Source organism: Drosophila takahashii, chromosome 3R, assembly GCF_030179915.1.
Source record: "Drosophila takahashii strain IR98-3 E-12201 chromosome 3R, DtakHiC1v2, whole genome shotgun sequence".
In the NCBI taxonomy this organism is placed as follows: domain Eukaryota; kingdom Metazoa; phylum Arthropoda; class Insecta; order Diptera; family Drosophilidae; genus Drosophila; species Drosophila takahashii.
In genome coordinates, this window is record NC_091681.1 from 22073258 (window position 1) to 22089060 (window position 15803).

General features: G+C 43.3%; 1 protein-coding gene across 2 annotated transcripts in view; it reads right to left on the reverse strand.

Moving 5' to 3' along the window:
- The window catches only part of cdi (center divider), a 49573-nt gene that overhangs the window by 9780 nt on the left and 23990 nt on the right, over window positions 1-15803 (reverse strand). For both annotated transcript variants that reach the window (XM_017141751.3, XM_017141750.3), the window contains exon 3: window positions 6235-6356. In XM_017141751.3, the coding sequence (XP_016997240.2) occupies window positions 6235-6356 (122 nt within the window). The remainder of the gene's footprint in view (window positions 1-6234; window positions 6357-15803) is intronic.

Below are 15803 nucleotides of genomic sequence, written 5' to 3' on the forward strand. Positions count from 1 at the left end.
TGAAAGTTGATGACATAATTTCGTACGAAACGCAGTCCGCAGTCCAGCAGAGACAAAACAAAATAAAAAGACAATGGCCAAACGCAAATTGGAAGTGAATGTTGGCAGCCGGGCCAAAAGACCAATAGCCAACGGTTGGGTGAGAGATGCTTTATGGGACATCGGGCTGCCTGACACGTTTATTTACCATTTTATGGCTTTATTTTTTCACATGCGGAAACTGGCAATTACAAGTGCGATTTATGCAGACAAATATGAGACGATTTATCGCTGGGAGAGCCGAGCCAGCGATAAGCCAACTAAAAATCCAGCGTGCACAGTAGTGAGTAATTGCTGTCAAGAAACTTGTTACAACACACGCAAATGCAACAAAACGGACTGGAATGCCAGGCAGCAGCTCATTAAATTCCAATCTGTATCTGCATCTGTCTCCGAATAACCAAAAGACCGAAAAAACCCTCTGTATTGTGCGATACATATTACTCATGCTCATCATCAATCCTGTTGCTCTTCTTTTTTATATATTTTTACATGTGTTAGCACTTACAGAGACACAACAATGTATGTAATAATAATGCCGTGGGTTCAATGACTTGCAATTGCGTCGCACTGTGGATGTTATTGTGGCTGAGACATAAAGCATTACCAAAATAAATAAGAATGACAACAATGCAGTATGTACCCCAGTTTTGGGTCAGTGAGTTTAGTTCAGTCTGGCATTGCCAAGAAAAAAATAAAAGGCCATAACCCCCTGCGAATACTGAAGAGCCATCGATAATTGGGAATGGCTGAATGGAATGCTTAATTTCTGGTTTGCTGTAAACACTCCACTGGTCTAAATATAGCCCACGCCTCCATAAATAGACGATCGAAAATCCGTGATGCAAATACTACAGATATTGACGTCAATGCAATTGACGATCGAATCGAAGCGAATCCAGATCGAACAACCTGATCGCACGGGCGTCTAAAAACAAGCTGCCTAATGAAATTGCGCGCGACAGTTTACCAGGCCATGTTGATCATCAATCAGAAATTAACCCAATTTAGCTTTCTTGAACTGGCTGCGATCTTCGATCCGTGCCACACGGCAAAACTCGGAGCAGAGCAGCCTCAATTACAGGCTATCGAATCGACAATTGACAATCCATCCACCGTCCGCAATCGACGAGCAAACATGAAAAGCTGCGCTGCGAGCTGATAAAAGTGCACTGGCAGTAGTCAACCAGTCTGGCAGTCAGGTATCCATTAAGCAATAAAAAGAAATGTTTATATGGCCGCAATCATGACACGCTCTCTTTCGGCCTCGTGTTGTTGCTGATGTTGCTTCTGATGTTGCTGCTGCAGCAGCAACAGGTGTTGCTGTTGCAACTTGTCAAAGTCTAAAAGTCTGGTAACTGTACAAACTACTCGGGGCTAGAAATTAAGAACTCAATTTGGCCAGACACTAAATCCCCCATTATACTAGGCATAATTATATATGCGCGAATTGCGGATTTCGGAATTTACTCAAGCTGCTCGCATGAATGGCCAATTTAACCCATCTTGCACAATAAAATTCTCATTAAATTGTCAACAATTTCTGCTCGTTCTCGGCAATCTTTTCATTAGCTCCCGAGACAGGCCGACAATGTGCCACTGGGCGCCCATCGTTCGTTTCAAGGCCAGCCATCTCGGTTTATTGGCAAGCGCATTTCATTTTCATTTTTTTTTATTTCATAAAAGGGGACAGAAATGAGCCGCCAACGCTCGGCGACACACAAATCAAGCCAAGACAAATAATGGCCGAGAGACAACAATGTGCAGTGTGTGGCCCCTCGAAAAATGGAGGCTTGTGGCATCTATACTATACTGTACTATACTATACTATACCATACCGAACGCATTCCCCCTCTACAAAACGACCTTCAGATGAAGGCGGGACTCGACTCATCGATGAGATGAGTGGCTCGCTCGATCGACTGGCTATCGAGTCATTCAATTAAGTGCAATCTGACCTTTGTGGAATCTCTTGCAACGCCAACGCCGGTTTTATCATTAGCTACCGATTGCCCAAGTCTCAAGACTCAATCGGGGTCAAAGCTAAACTGCAGCCACTACTCAACTCACTCGTGCGGAAGTGTGAGAGCCCAGTGGTCCGAACTCTTAGCACCTAAAGTCATTAACCCGCGCCCATTTGCATGCCAACAATTTGTCAACATTTGCCCACAACTTATCACCTGCTTAGCATCGCAACCAGGCGCAAAGATCAAGTGCCGCCATGGCAGAAAAATAAAAAGCAGTAGAAACAGCAGCTCTAGCGGAATTTCCACCATTGTTTGCCACCGTAACGAGCCGACTGGGCCAAGAACTGTCACATGTCTTACCCGGGCTTAGTCGCGTTAAATGAGCGTTTAAATGGCTCTGAGCCAAAGGCAGCATGTTTGCTTTTCCCCTGCCTGCCCCATGATGGTTACAAGTGGAGTTAATATAAAAAACAAGGGAAAAAAACGAAAAGTGTAGAGAACCCGGCGCCACCATCGTCGTCATCGCAGTGTTTACATCCAGAGAAAGGCACTCAATGGAAGTCAACTGGCAATGGGATTTGTGAGTCAAACAATGCATATAGTGCACTGCCAAGAATTGTTTTTAAAATTTAAAGGGTCAGAGGTTAGCAATAACAGGAGAACTAGGCCAACTTAGGATAATTCTAACTTGTTTGGTGGTTCTAATCAGGAATAAAAAAAAGTTCTTATGATCAGAAGACGAATTTGTATTATAACAATTTATACTAACAAATATTTGGCGAAAAATGTAAAGAAAAGGAATTTAAGAAGTAGACAACATACCATTTGTTCTACAACTAACTCAAGTTTCGAGCTGAACCATGCGCCGATCCACGGTGGATGGTAGGGGATAAGTAACAGGATATGTGAAATTTAAGAAGTATGCAACATACAATATTGCCTCAAAATTCAAGCTTTTTTCCCAGTGCATTAGTGCTGCTGGTAAGTAGAGTGACTATCTGTCAAGTTGGCGGCTGCCTGGGAGCGGCGACAGCTACAAGCCATGTGGGTGGGTGGGTGTTTTTATAGTAGATCGAACGGGGGGTCGAAAAGGGGGCAGCGGGCTGGGACCAATGCAATTGCCTGACTCGCTGCCTGTTCGCTGTTCTCATTGTGCGACATTCCGCATTACGGCGGGCGCGTGATAAGCCCATAAAAAAAACACGCCAACGGCAACTACTCAACCACTCAGTCGAGTGTGTGAGAGTTTCAGTTTCAGTTTTGTGGCCAATAAGTCACCCATTCGGGCGTGTGGGTGGGTGTAGTGTCTGGTATTCGTATGGGATAGCTGGGCATTCGGCATGCTGCCGGCTAGAAAGGTGGTTTCAATTACCCAAAGATTAGTTCTATTGACGCTCGACTGCATTAACATTACACCCCGGAATGAGACTTAGGCTCAGAGGAGAAGGAGGATGCAACGGTATAGCAGCTTGCTAGATCTGGCAGCCAATCAATAGGCTTCATTAGCCGGATCGGATCGTGGATGTGGAGGCCTCCATGGGAGGCGGCGGCGGCTCAGTGGCCCGCATGGACGCCCAGCGGTGTAGCTGTTAAAATTTGACAGTTAGCCGACAGCCGCGATCGTTAAGCATCATTAAACATGCCCGCCAACAAGAACAGCGCCTAACTAACTACTAACTGACAGTCAGTCAGTCAGTTAGTCAGTTAGTCGATCTGGGAGCGGAGTGTTTAGCGATCCACGTCACTCATAAAATCACAATCACAATCGCGGATCGAGGATCGAGGATCGCGGATCTGAGCTGGGTTCAATCGGGTGGAACATTAGTGGCCCCCATATGGATACACTGGGGGAAATAAAAACGCCATTAAAAGCACATGAAATGCCATAATTAAGATGATTGAAATGCACCTCTAAAATAAAGATTGAAGATTGAATAGCCATCAAATGTTAAGGGGTGCAGCATTCACTTGAGGCGGCGAAAAACTAGGAAAAATCAATTGCTTTAACATTTATGAATAGCATACGTTTTTGTGGTCTATAAAATGCATTTTTCGCCTTTAAATACACATTTAAACAGTAATTACTTTTCAGGGGATTTATTGTGAAATAAAATTAAGACATTTTTAAAAGAGATTAATCACTAAAATAATAGATACTATTAATTTCAATAAAACCCTTGATTGTTCTTGATTGCAACTACTTGTTTTCGTTTTCCCAGTGTCGTATTATAAATAGCTCTGCTGCTGGGGATCCATAAAACAAAGAACTAAATGCGTGTGGCTGAATTTTAATTTCACTATCCAGCCAGCCGATGGCGCCATAGCTGCATTCCAGACTTTTTCAGAATTTTCATTTAATGCCTACAAATAAAGAAAAGTTGGCAGCTGCATAGTATAGTATAGTTGTTGTTGCTGGCTAGCTGGCTGTTCCGCTGACCCAAATCCATCTCTCAACGAGCCGGGCACACAGCGAAATAAGTTGGCCAGGCCAGGGCATTTAATCAACAGAATCCGTTGCATTTAATACTCTGACTGCGATTCGCCGCACGTTTCACTCAGATGTTTTTTTCGTTTGTGGGCCAGAAACAGAATTACTGAAATAGCCCCTGATGACAGATGTCATAAAATCAAGTGGTCTCTCTGCCACCTGGAAAACCTGGAGAATTAACGGATTCTTTCGGATTATACGAGGTTAAAGTTTGAATGGCTGCAGGCAAACTCAATCTGGTGGGAAGAACGTGTCTCTCTGCCCATTTTTGGGGTGTTAACATTGTAAATGAAAGGGCGGTACCAAAAAACAGAAACAGAAAGAAAAGGTCTAAGCCAGAAATTGCATATTCATGGAGGCAAACAGGAAAAGATGGGCGGTGCAAAATGGATTGGTCTGTCTGTCTGGCAGTTTACGGAAAAAAAAATTGGAAAAATAGCTAAAATAGAAAACGGCAACAGCAGCCGCGTAGTTGCAGTCGCAAAAAGTCCCTGAGAATTGCATACAATTGAAGTCGCTGCCATCAGACACTCATTGTTGCGTGCAGTCACGTGAGGATAAAACAAACTGAACAAAAAAATGAAAAATAGTATAAATAAATCCGAAAAAAGGGCGGCAGCGAAGTGAGTAAGCTCTCTACGCAGCTTGGCAATTAAATCTAGTCAAGTCAGACAGACAGACAACAATGTCATGAGCCTTTGCCATATTGTTTCAGACTTTGCCACTCAGCCAATTACATCAGCAGTTTTTTCTTGTTGTGTGACCCGTGAGAGGGTCCCCTAATAAACCCCTGCCCCTAAAGCAAAAACACACCTGGTCACTGCCAAGGTAATTACAGACAGTCGGTGCACCGACAGCAGCCCCCCTGAACTTGACCTTTCCGCGGGCATCGGAAATGTTTTGTGCGATTTTGGTCTTGAACCCGCTGCTCTGAACTCCACTGAACTGGAATGGAACTCTTTAAAGTGGCAAAAGCAAATGGCCAGCCGAAAAATATAAACAAACCGCCGAAAAACCATAACAAGGCAATTCCATTTCGGTAAACAGTAAATATTTGCTCGGCATTACTTTGAAAGCACTCAAATACTCGTATATATTTTCATTTCCATAATGACATCAGTTTAGTCAGCAGCCCAGAGATGTCAGAACTTACGACAGGCTGAAAAGTGAATCATAGCCCGCTATTTCAATGCTTTCAGTTTTTAGCATAGGTCAGTATTTATTTGATGATGCCAGCCAGCCAGCAGCTTTTACCCCCTAACAAGTTCCGAAATCGAGTGTAAAATATGCAAAACTGAATTGAATCCGACAGGGAGAACATGTACATTATATTTGCGTAGAATTCAAAATAAAGACCCCGCGCGATGAACCCATTAAATTGTTTACGTAATCCATTTAAATGAATGGTCAATTCGCGTCGAGGTGCGAACTGAATGCGTAAACACAATCGGACCACATGATCATCAAAAGCTAAGGGAATATGTGTGCATATAAGCAAACATGTAGCTCATTTGGAGTCGTCAACAACAACAACAACAATCATTCATAAGTCCCGCAGTCAAGTTTGCAATTAAAATCAGAGAGTGAGTCAGAAAGGCGAGCTGGCATTGACCCATAAGATGCAACTTCACTACTTATGTTTTTGTTTACCCGCACTCGCGATTAGAATAAATATATTATGGGCTATATTTAGCTGGTATTTCCGATATTCTTAATGGTATTATGATATTCTTAGCTTACCTCAATATATTCGCATGCGAGAGCTTGTTCAGGAGCTGCACCTCCCTCAGCATATTGGGTCGATTGGCCCGCAACTGATTCATCTTCAGCACCATCACCTGGCCGGTTGTACGATGTGTGACCTGGAAAACAGAACAGAAAATCAGAAAAACATTGCCAAAATCAGAAACATGAATTTATATATAGCAAGTAGTAAGTGGCAGATCCATAAATCGTTCTGCCGGCGCTGACAACTCAAGTGCAAAATGTGAGGACACGGGTCTAAACTAAACCAGGTATGAACATATGTATTTTTTTGCAATATTCCAGGGTCAAGTTCGCGTGGAAAGTTGCCGAGGGGCGAGTGCAAAGCAAATATATCGAGAGCTGGAGGATAATTGCATTGAAACAAGTGAGACAACAAGCAAAGTGGTTTTCATGGATTTGTGCAGACCGAAACCAAATGAAAAATCAATAAACCCGTCTATCTCTCTGTCTGCGCCTGGACCAATGCAATTTGATGGTCGGCGGTTAGCGAGCCAGAGATGTCTGCAATCACAATTAAAATTGTAAATTGAATTTGCCTTTTTGAAGGTGGTTTGGGTAGGGTTGGGTTCGGTTAGGAGGTACCGCCTGTCAAGGGGTTAAATGTCATTTGGCCCCAGCTTGGCCGGAAGGCATCCGCAACCGCGTAGGTGCTATTTCTGTACATCTTCTACACTGAAGGAAAACGGGGATTATTATTTGATAATAATCATGGATAGATAGACTACCAAAAATTCTTAAAACATTTAAAACACGCTATGAAAAGTTAAGTATAGAAAGACTTACTTATTTAAAGACTGTCTAGTATAAGCTGTCACCTTTCAAACCCTGAGCTAATAATAAAGAACATTTATAAGTTAATGTTCTGCCATGCCTGTCTCTGTATTTGGCGATAATACTTTTGATTTAAGAGTGACTTTTTCTCAGTTTAGAGCTCGTCGTCTGAGCCGGGATTGCCACTCGGCGCCAGACAACATTATTCACAATTCACTTAAATAAATAGCCCCGAGTCGCTGCTGCCAAGGCATATGTATGTAGACAATGGCAACTAGTGTTCAGTGTTCAGTTCTTCTTGAGTTGTATTCTATTTTTATGCCGACAGCGAGCAAGGCAAATAAGCAGTGAAAACAAACAGCCAGCAAAGGCACAGGCACTTCTATTCCTTGAGCGCGAATTTCTCGGCTCTTTGCTAATGGCAGCAAATTAAGTTTCCTTGTGAAGTTGGGTCTATAGGTGAGTAAGCTGATATGTGCCGGATGGATGGGGGTCTGGGGACCTGGGGATCTGGGTACCTAGGAACCTCGGGACACGTGTGCGTGGGTGACACACACGACGCCGACAACTACTACGATAAAAACTTCAGTACCGACAACAGTCGTAACCAAGTCATTGTCATTCTTTATTGTCCTGTTGCGCTTTTAGCTCATTTCGACTGTTGTGAGCTGGCCTCCATTCGCCTTTGCGTCGGTGTTAACAAATTTATGAAGTTTCTGTTGCCATTTGCTATTTGCTTACGCCCAGCGGGCAAAGTCCAATTCACGGCGGTCTGCAGTCATGAGTTGTTTGGCTTGTTGTCTAGCAGCAACAGCAACAGCAGCATGTGGCAATCAGTTAGAAGGAGAAGAAGGGGTGAGAGGGGTGTAAAAGGTGTTTCCAAGATTCTTAACTCGACTCAGAATTCGATTTCCGCTTTGTGTCACTTCATTTTCGGCCAGCCAGCTCCCCATGTCATTCGCTGATTTGCTTATCTGCCACTCAAAGAGCTTTCAATATTCGTATACTTTATACCTATATGTTTTCCGCTATAAAATCGCCTCATAATGCTGACACACCCAGCCGGATGGTCTCAAAATATATTTGGTTCGGTTCTCGTTTAAATTGCTGTCGTTCATCATATTGATTGAACAGGCTAGCTTCTGTAAGTTAATTCTTTTTGTATTTATTTTGGTGTTTTGATTAAAGCTGTTTTTCGATACTTCTGGATATTATCGTATCAATATTATCAAAATATCGATACTTTTCAAACTCTATTTTTGATTAACCCTGATTGTATACGAAAAATTCGAATAATGAAGGTTTTTTACTAATAGTTCTTGTTAAAGAAGCTCCACTGTCTGTCTTTCTTTAATTACCAAATTATTTGTGCGTTGTGCGTGACCAATAAAGCCTGAAAGCTTTATGTATGTTTGCCAAATTGATTTGCATTAAATGAGTCTCTACCTTACAGTCACAGTCACTTTGACAGAGCCTGTCATCCCGACAGACCATCAAATGAGACAGCGAAGCAAACCACTCCCCGTCGAGTGTTTGCTGGGACAATTAAACCATTAAATGCATTTTAGAAGCGAATGCTTTAGAAGCGCTTAATGAGCGCTGCAGATGAAAAGAGGCAGTTCCTACAAAATGCACGCTGGGTACGTGTATTTATCCAAAAATGTTCGAATGTCCGAAGTTCGAACCGTTCGTGCAGCAGACAAAGCGAATGCAGTGGACCAAAAAGTGGCACGTCCGTGTTCCTAAGTCCGAAGACTGGGGGCCTGGCCTGCAACTGTGCTAAAAGAGAGCTCACTCGGTCTACACACAGACAAACACATGTGAGTTGTGGATTGATCTTTTGCTCGGCGGCCAGCTTCAAAGACCATCGGTCTGTCGGTCAGTTGGGTTTCTTATTGAAAAGCGTTTAGGCCAGCAATGACGTGAGAAAAGAATTACCGACACAGCACAAAAATGCCCATACATCATACAATACATAACATATACCCACAGCATCGATGGGCTTCCAAAATAATCAATTACCGGCGAAATCCGAAAACGAAGGTGTTCGAGTGAAAGAAGCCTTTCCATTGATCTGGGTCGTCGTGTGTGGGAAAGTTATGGGGTTCTAAAAGCTTTTTGACCAGCTTAGGAAGATCCCCAGATTTTCCCCGAAATTCATTTGCACCTCCTCAGCCGCTGCATCGTTTAATTTACCCTCCCAAACTGGGTGATAAACAATCGACGAGTGTAAACAGCAGAACCAGAAATTATTTATGAAGGAATATAAACCACACACGAACTTCTTTGTTCTGTTTGCTTATTTTAAAGCATGGAAATGCTTTTAGGCATTTCGTTTGCACTTCAAATAATGTCCAACTTAAAGTTCCGCCAATAAAAACTGTAAATAACCGACGGAGGATGAGGAGGTGAGAGTGAAGTGAAGTCATCGCCATCCGTTCTGCGCATTCAAATGAAACACATCAAATCATTATTACTTAACCAGTTTTAATGGCCAGCTGAGAGGCTCCTCATCCTCATCGCATTGCATCGATGGTTATGTCAACAGGCAACAGGCAGCAGCATCTCGGCGGCATGCAAACAAATTTCTTGCCTTTTGCCGTAAATACTCGTATTTTCACTTTCAGTTGGGGCAATGCAAAATAAAAAATGAAAATAACAGCGTCCACAATAAAATGGTGGCGGTTGCGGAAACAAAACAACAACGAAAGTTGCCGCACCACCTCGCCGAAAAAAACATCCTTTTTGACCAAAAGGCCAGGCTTTTGGCCGAAACCAGTCGAGAGAGGCTTACACTGACATTTCAGCCGGCGGAAAAGAAAGAAAGACGATGAAAAATAAAAATAATAATGCCACTAAACACAAAAAATTGGTAATCGGTAGGCAGAGAAAAACCCGCTCGATATATGTATATTTCTCAGTTGGCCGAAAAACGCGTTTTCAGCCAACGGACTCGACATGGGGCACACACGTGTGACATTCGATCTTCGACTCGATTGCACCGGCTACTTACTACATATACCAGTTGGTAGTGAAAATATTCCAGATATTTCCACGCCGCTGCGGCGTTTCGTTTTGCTGGTTAACAAATACTTAATGCGATTTACAGTTGGGTTTTTTCATTCACCAGAGATACTAAGAGTATGAGCCTGCCTGGCTGGTCAATCATCTTTCACAGCGGCAACATATTGTGGCAACACGAGTTAGCGGTACAATGTCACCAGCGGAACGGAGGAAGGGAGTCCAGAGTCTCTAAAACGTGTTCTGGCACACTCCGTCGCGTTTTTCACGCCGCTGTGCGAACCCAAACCCAAACCCAGAGCCAAGAAATACGCACTCCAACAGACAAATGTCGGCTAAAACCATGTAAGACAAATATTAGGCGAGAGGTGTTGCTGCCACCAACTTCTGGTCATTCCCATTCCCAAGTTGTCGGCAGAGAAGTAAAAGAACCAGCTGAGAGCTGATAGCTGGAAGCCGGCTTTGAATGGAATTTAACCCAGTTTGCTTTCTTCTTTCTCGCCATCTAGCTGGCTGTCTTCATTTTTCTGCCAAGCCAACTGGCTTTTTGGGCGTTCAGCGGCCGCTCTAAATGGCCTTTATTGCTATGGTCAGTTATAACGAGGCAATGGAGAGACAGGTGACTTTGTTTGGATATTTGCATGGGGCACAAAACGGGTTAAATGGGGATAATATTGCACGCTCCATTGTCACGAGAGCCCCCAGAGGAGTAAATTAGGAATTAGGTTAGAGGTGGGTCACCTTTTCTAGACATTCGTACTCTATAAAAGGGGGAAAAAACTAATTTGCTGAACTAAAATTAACCTTGACAGCTGTGGACTGACGTAGAAGCCAATATTTTTAGACATTATGATACGGTCAAATTGTATGAGCCTTATCGGTATAAACCTGCAGCCCAGTCAAGTATTAGGATTATAATTCAATGGGTAATCTAATCAGTTGTCGCCGAGTTGCTGGCCAATCTTATCGGCCCCATGGAAAGTTCAGCTGCCCAAGGGCAAACTTATGATTGGCCATAAAGATGCATCCGCTGGCGGGAATTGATGGAGAGGCGGTATGAGGATGGGAATGGGGATTCGGTGGAATTAATTAGCCAAAAGGCGAGTGAGCGTGTGCATCAATCACCATAAACATTTATTAAGCCGGCAATAGCGGAACACAATTGCAGATAAAACTCCGGCCAGCCCCCAAATACCAGATATATATCTCTATATTATGCCCGGGCCGCAAAACAGAGTCGTAAACAACGGCAAAAAGTCCAAACTATAAGCTCAAGTGCCGTTTTAAGCGATTTCGAATTTGGTTTTCATGTGAAACGAGCGGAATTTGCTGTTGCACCTTGTTCATTCACACCATCACTTTTCCAGGTGCTCAAATGGGCGGCGTTGCCGCATGTGTGGGCGACCAGGAAGTTTCCAATTGAGCAGTGAAAATCAAAGAATATCTGTTGGCTTTTGAAGGCTGCAAGCGAAGATGTTGCAAGCTGCAATTATCACACACCGGGAGATTCGGGGGCAAGATACAGTTTCGGATTTATGCAACCTTTTATTGAACTCGTTGGGTAATGCGCCTCGGACTTAAGATATAAGATGATTATTATGCTTGGTGGCCCCGTGTGTGTTTGTGCTTTTAATTGTTAACGGAAGCTTTGGCGCCGTTATGCAAATGTTGCTTGCTTTTGTTTTTTATTTGGTTTGGTTTTTGTTTGGCGTTTGCCGTTTTTTTTCTTCTGCAGCTCCTGCTTGTTGTTTCACCTTTTCCTTTGCGGCACATGTTTAACAAAATTTTATTTCGTGTTAAGCAAATAATTTAACAAGTAAAATGTTGTTGCTAGTAGATGTTGCCGGGGCAGGAAGCAATGGCTATGCAGTAACAGCTGCAACTGCAACAACAGAGGCAAAGGCAACAGCAGCTCACGCATATTGCACAACTTTTAGTGGGAGGATGAGGTGGGTGTTTGATTTTTTTTTTTGCTTACTTTTTTCTTTTTGTAACTACAGCAATTATTAGCTGTTAGTTGTAGGCAACATGGAAATTCGATATCAAATTGAAAAGCCGAGGAAAAGTGTTGGCGGAGGCGGGGACAATTAACGCATACTCAAATCCAACAGCCATGCATCACGAATATGCGGAAATTGCGAGTACATCTCATGTATTTATCAGCTAAGCGAAAAGGTAATAATAACAAACATTGCATAATCAATTAAATCTGACAAGGAGGCCTCACTGCTCACTGCTCACTACTCACTGCTATCAGCCTTCGAGATCACCTTCAGCAGTTCATTGCACGTTCGCTGGATGGGCTGGCCATCCTATCTGTAGTATAACTAAGTATAGTTTAATGGCCCGTGTTATGTCACCGTCATCTTATTCCATTCGATTCGATTCGGTTCCATTCCAGAGGCCCCCGTAATGCTGTTCTCACGATCGGCACGAGAGACTCTAGGACTCGGGCTTTAATGACATCGGACGACAGCAAACTTTACGATTACACGACCGGCGTCGTATCGGCCATAAAAAGCATTCAAAATCGAACACGTTCTACATATTGAATTATAACAATGTCACAATAGGAACAATCCGGCCGTCATGTGGGATGACTCGGCAGCCCGGGTTGTTTTTAGTTTTCAGTTCCAGTTTGAGGTGGATCGTATGCCATCATGCATACGCTTAAGGGTTCGTGAGCGGGCCCTAAGAGAGCTGTTCCAACGGCTCCTCAGAAATTAATAAACTAGACTACGTGCCTTCCATGGGATACCAAATACATTTTGTTTGTTTATTTGTTGGTTTAGGTGAGGCGCACGACGGCGAAAAGACATTCTTGGATCGAATCGAACCTGATTTGTTTATGGGCTTGCCCAGCTGCATATTTCCCTCCTCCCAACCACTAAACCTCCTCCAATCTCCAAACAGAGAACGTCGACGACCCCCTGCCAAGACTGAAAGTTATAGTACACCTATTACCTATCCGCCGAACCGAAGGTCATAATTATTCCTATTCTTGGGGTATCAATCATTTGCGGTTGCGGAATGTGCTGAAATGGGCAATCCGCACACTTTTCTATATGTACTTTGAATACATATAAACAGGTAATGACTTAATAATTTGCCGAACAATATATTAGACTGATTTATAGTGGCCGGGCCGCTATGCTATCTCTGTCTCGGTTCACCTCTATTTGTGTACTTAACTTTACGATACTCCACAGCACAGCACAGAGTAGTATAGCGTACAATAATAAAATTAAAAGCCGCTTAACTTGTTTACTTTTGCATCAATGGCATGGCAAAAGACATAATAAATGGGTTAAGCAAACACACTCTCACAAACGCACCTAAAAACAAGCAGCGTCATTAACCGACGACGTTTCGGGCCCGTTGAGTGCCTTAGATAGTTGAGGGATCTTAGATTGTAGATACTCGCACTCACATAGCGATTGCATAGGAATTACGGTTTTCAGCTATTTCGTTTTCTCTAATATTCGGAGGTGGGAAAAAAATCAACCCAAGGTAGTTCCGCAAACTCCGTCGGTTAAGTTTTTAACGGGATAACCTTAGAAAGTGTTAGAAGTACTCACATGACTGGGCTTTTAATGCCTGACTCATGTGGAGATATACTCATAAATTTGAATAAAACCAAGTGCATTTTTATATTCATTTAGTATGATGCAATCGAGGGATTTCACGGTTGCTTGCCTTGAACCCTATAGACCACATGCAGCTATCATATAGTAAAAATAAATATTTCTCTTTGTCTTGTGATAGTCACTAAACCCTTTATAATATATTCTATAAGTCTGTAAACTTTATGACTAACCAGAATGACAAACAGCTATCCAAACAAAATGTCATCTATAAGAATCGAGTCATTGCCACTGCGTATAAGATATAATTTAATCTCTAAGACATGGCAAAAGCAATTAAATGGATAAATGTAACACAAAATCAATTAAAGACGTTGTTGTCTTGTTGTACATGAGCAGCAGAGCAATACGTACATATATCGCCAACAAGTCGCCTCCTCTCAACAAACTGTGCTAAATACCAGAAATGAAATAAAAATAAATAAAAAAAACCGCACAAGACAGTAGCAAACTGTTAATTGGATGTGGCGACTGTCAATCGATAGGTGGAAGTGAAAAGCAATAACAGAACAGAATAGAGCACTATACCTCCCCGGTCTTCCAGTGCGTTTTTCAAGTACGTCAACAGGGATTAGGGGTGTGCTGCGAAATAATTTGACCTTAGAGCCAAATTGATCGAATTGCCAATTGATCGGGGGTTCGTTGGGGTGGGAGAACATTCACTTTCATGGGGAAGAGCGGAAGAGCATGCAGTTTTCATTTTATAAATTTCATTCTGACGGAGGCGCCTGCCTATCCCTTTCTGGGCACTAAGCTCTTTGATCACATATGCGCGGCGAGTAAGTCATACAATTTAATTGCTTTTATCGCACGCCTTAAATCGCAAACATCAGTCGATGTGGGCTCTGTCAATTAAATTAGAAAAGCACGGCTGAGTGTGTGTGAGTGGGTACCTTTATGGCTCAGAAACACTCGCACACACACACAAATAACAACTAAAGAGTGGATGAGCCGATGCATTTGGCCAGTTGTGACACGTATCCGTGATTAAAATCAACATAAAGTCCAGACACACGCCTTCCGCCGACTTCCCCCCTCTGTTTTCATTAAATGACAACAACGAGCACTTCCGTTTCCATTGCTTTTCTCCGGCTATTTCACTAAGTGTGGCGCATTTTCCATAAGCAGCAGTCGTGCGTCTGAGTTTCAGCGCCCTGTTCTGTTGCCTATCCTTTCCACTTGGCCCAAAGACCACAGTCCAAAGCCCAAACAAGCCAACGCGATCCAATCAAGACGGCTCGGGGATCGGTCCCCGTTGCATGCTGACCATAAAAGGGTCACTGGCATGCTGCTGGCGATTAGCACAAGATGCCATTCGAAAGGGTTTTCGCCTCCCTATTTGGCTAGCGAAAATGTAAGCAAGATGGGAAAGTGGTATTTCGGGTTGGAAATTGGGAATACCCTATATCATGGCAATACTACTTAAAAGTATTTCTGTTGAAGAGTTTGAGTTGCGAAATTGCGACCATAAATACCAACGACCAACTTCTTTAAGATAATCGTTAAAAAATATACCTATTCCTATACCATCCCATATACAATTTTAAATATTCTTTAAAGCTGGTAAAGAATATCTAAGCGAGTCGCTTGAAGATATCATAGTACTCCCCAGGTTCCAGGGTATTTCAGCTAGAGAGCCCACGAATCTCCAGAGAGATCTTTTGGCACAAAGAGCTGCATTCGAGATCCACGCAATTTCCATACCCACTACGACCGAACTTTGTCGGCTTGTTAAGTGCGATCGGGTACGAAATGTAATTGGTTTGGCGCGTTAATAATCAATTGGCGTTTACATTTTAAATGTGGCATGCCGCGGCCGAGGAAAGGCGGCAGCGTTTGTTCTCCCAGCGAGACACCGAAGAATTTCCAGCCAGGCCAAACGGAGCCGGCACTCCAAACTCCCCTCCATTGAGATCTTGGCGACGTCTCGGCTTTGCCGTCTGCCCTTGATGAAGTGCCACATGCTGCCCGGCCACAGTAGCCAGTCCGTATGATGGAAGACCACCGCTCCCTCACTCCCCTACTCGGTTACTCTTTTTTACCAGACGGAGTTTGTGCAACTCATGTCAAGTGGGCCGGACTGGACGGCGGCTACACGTGTCGCCC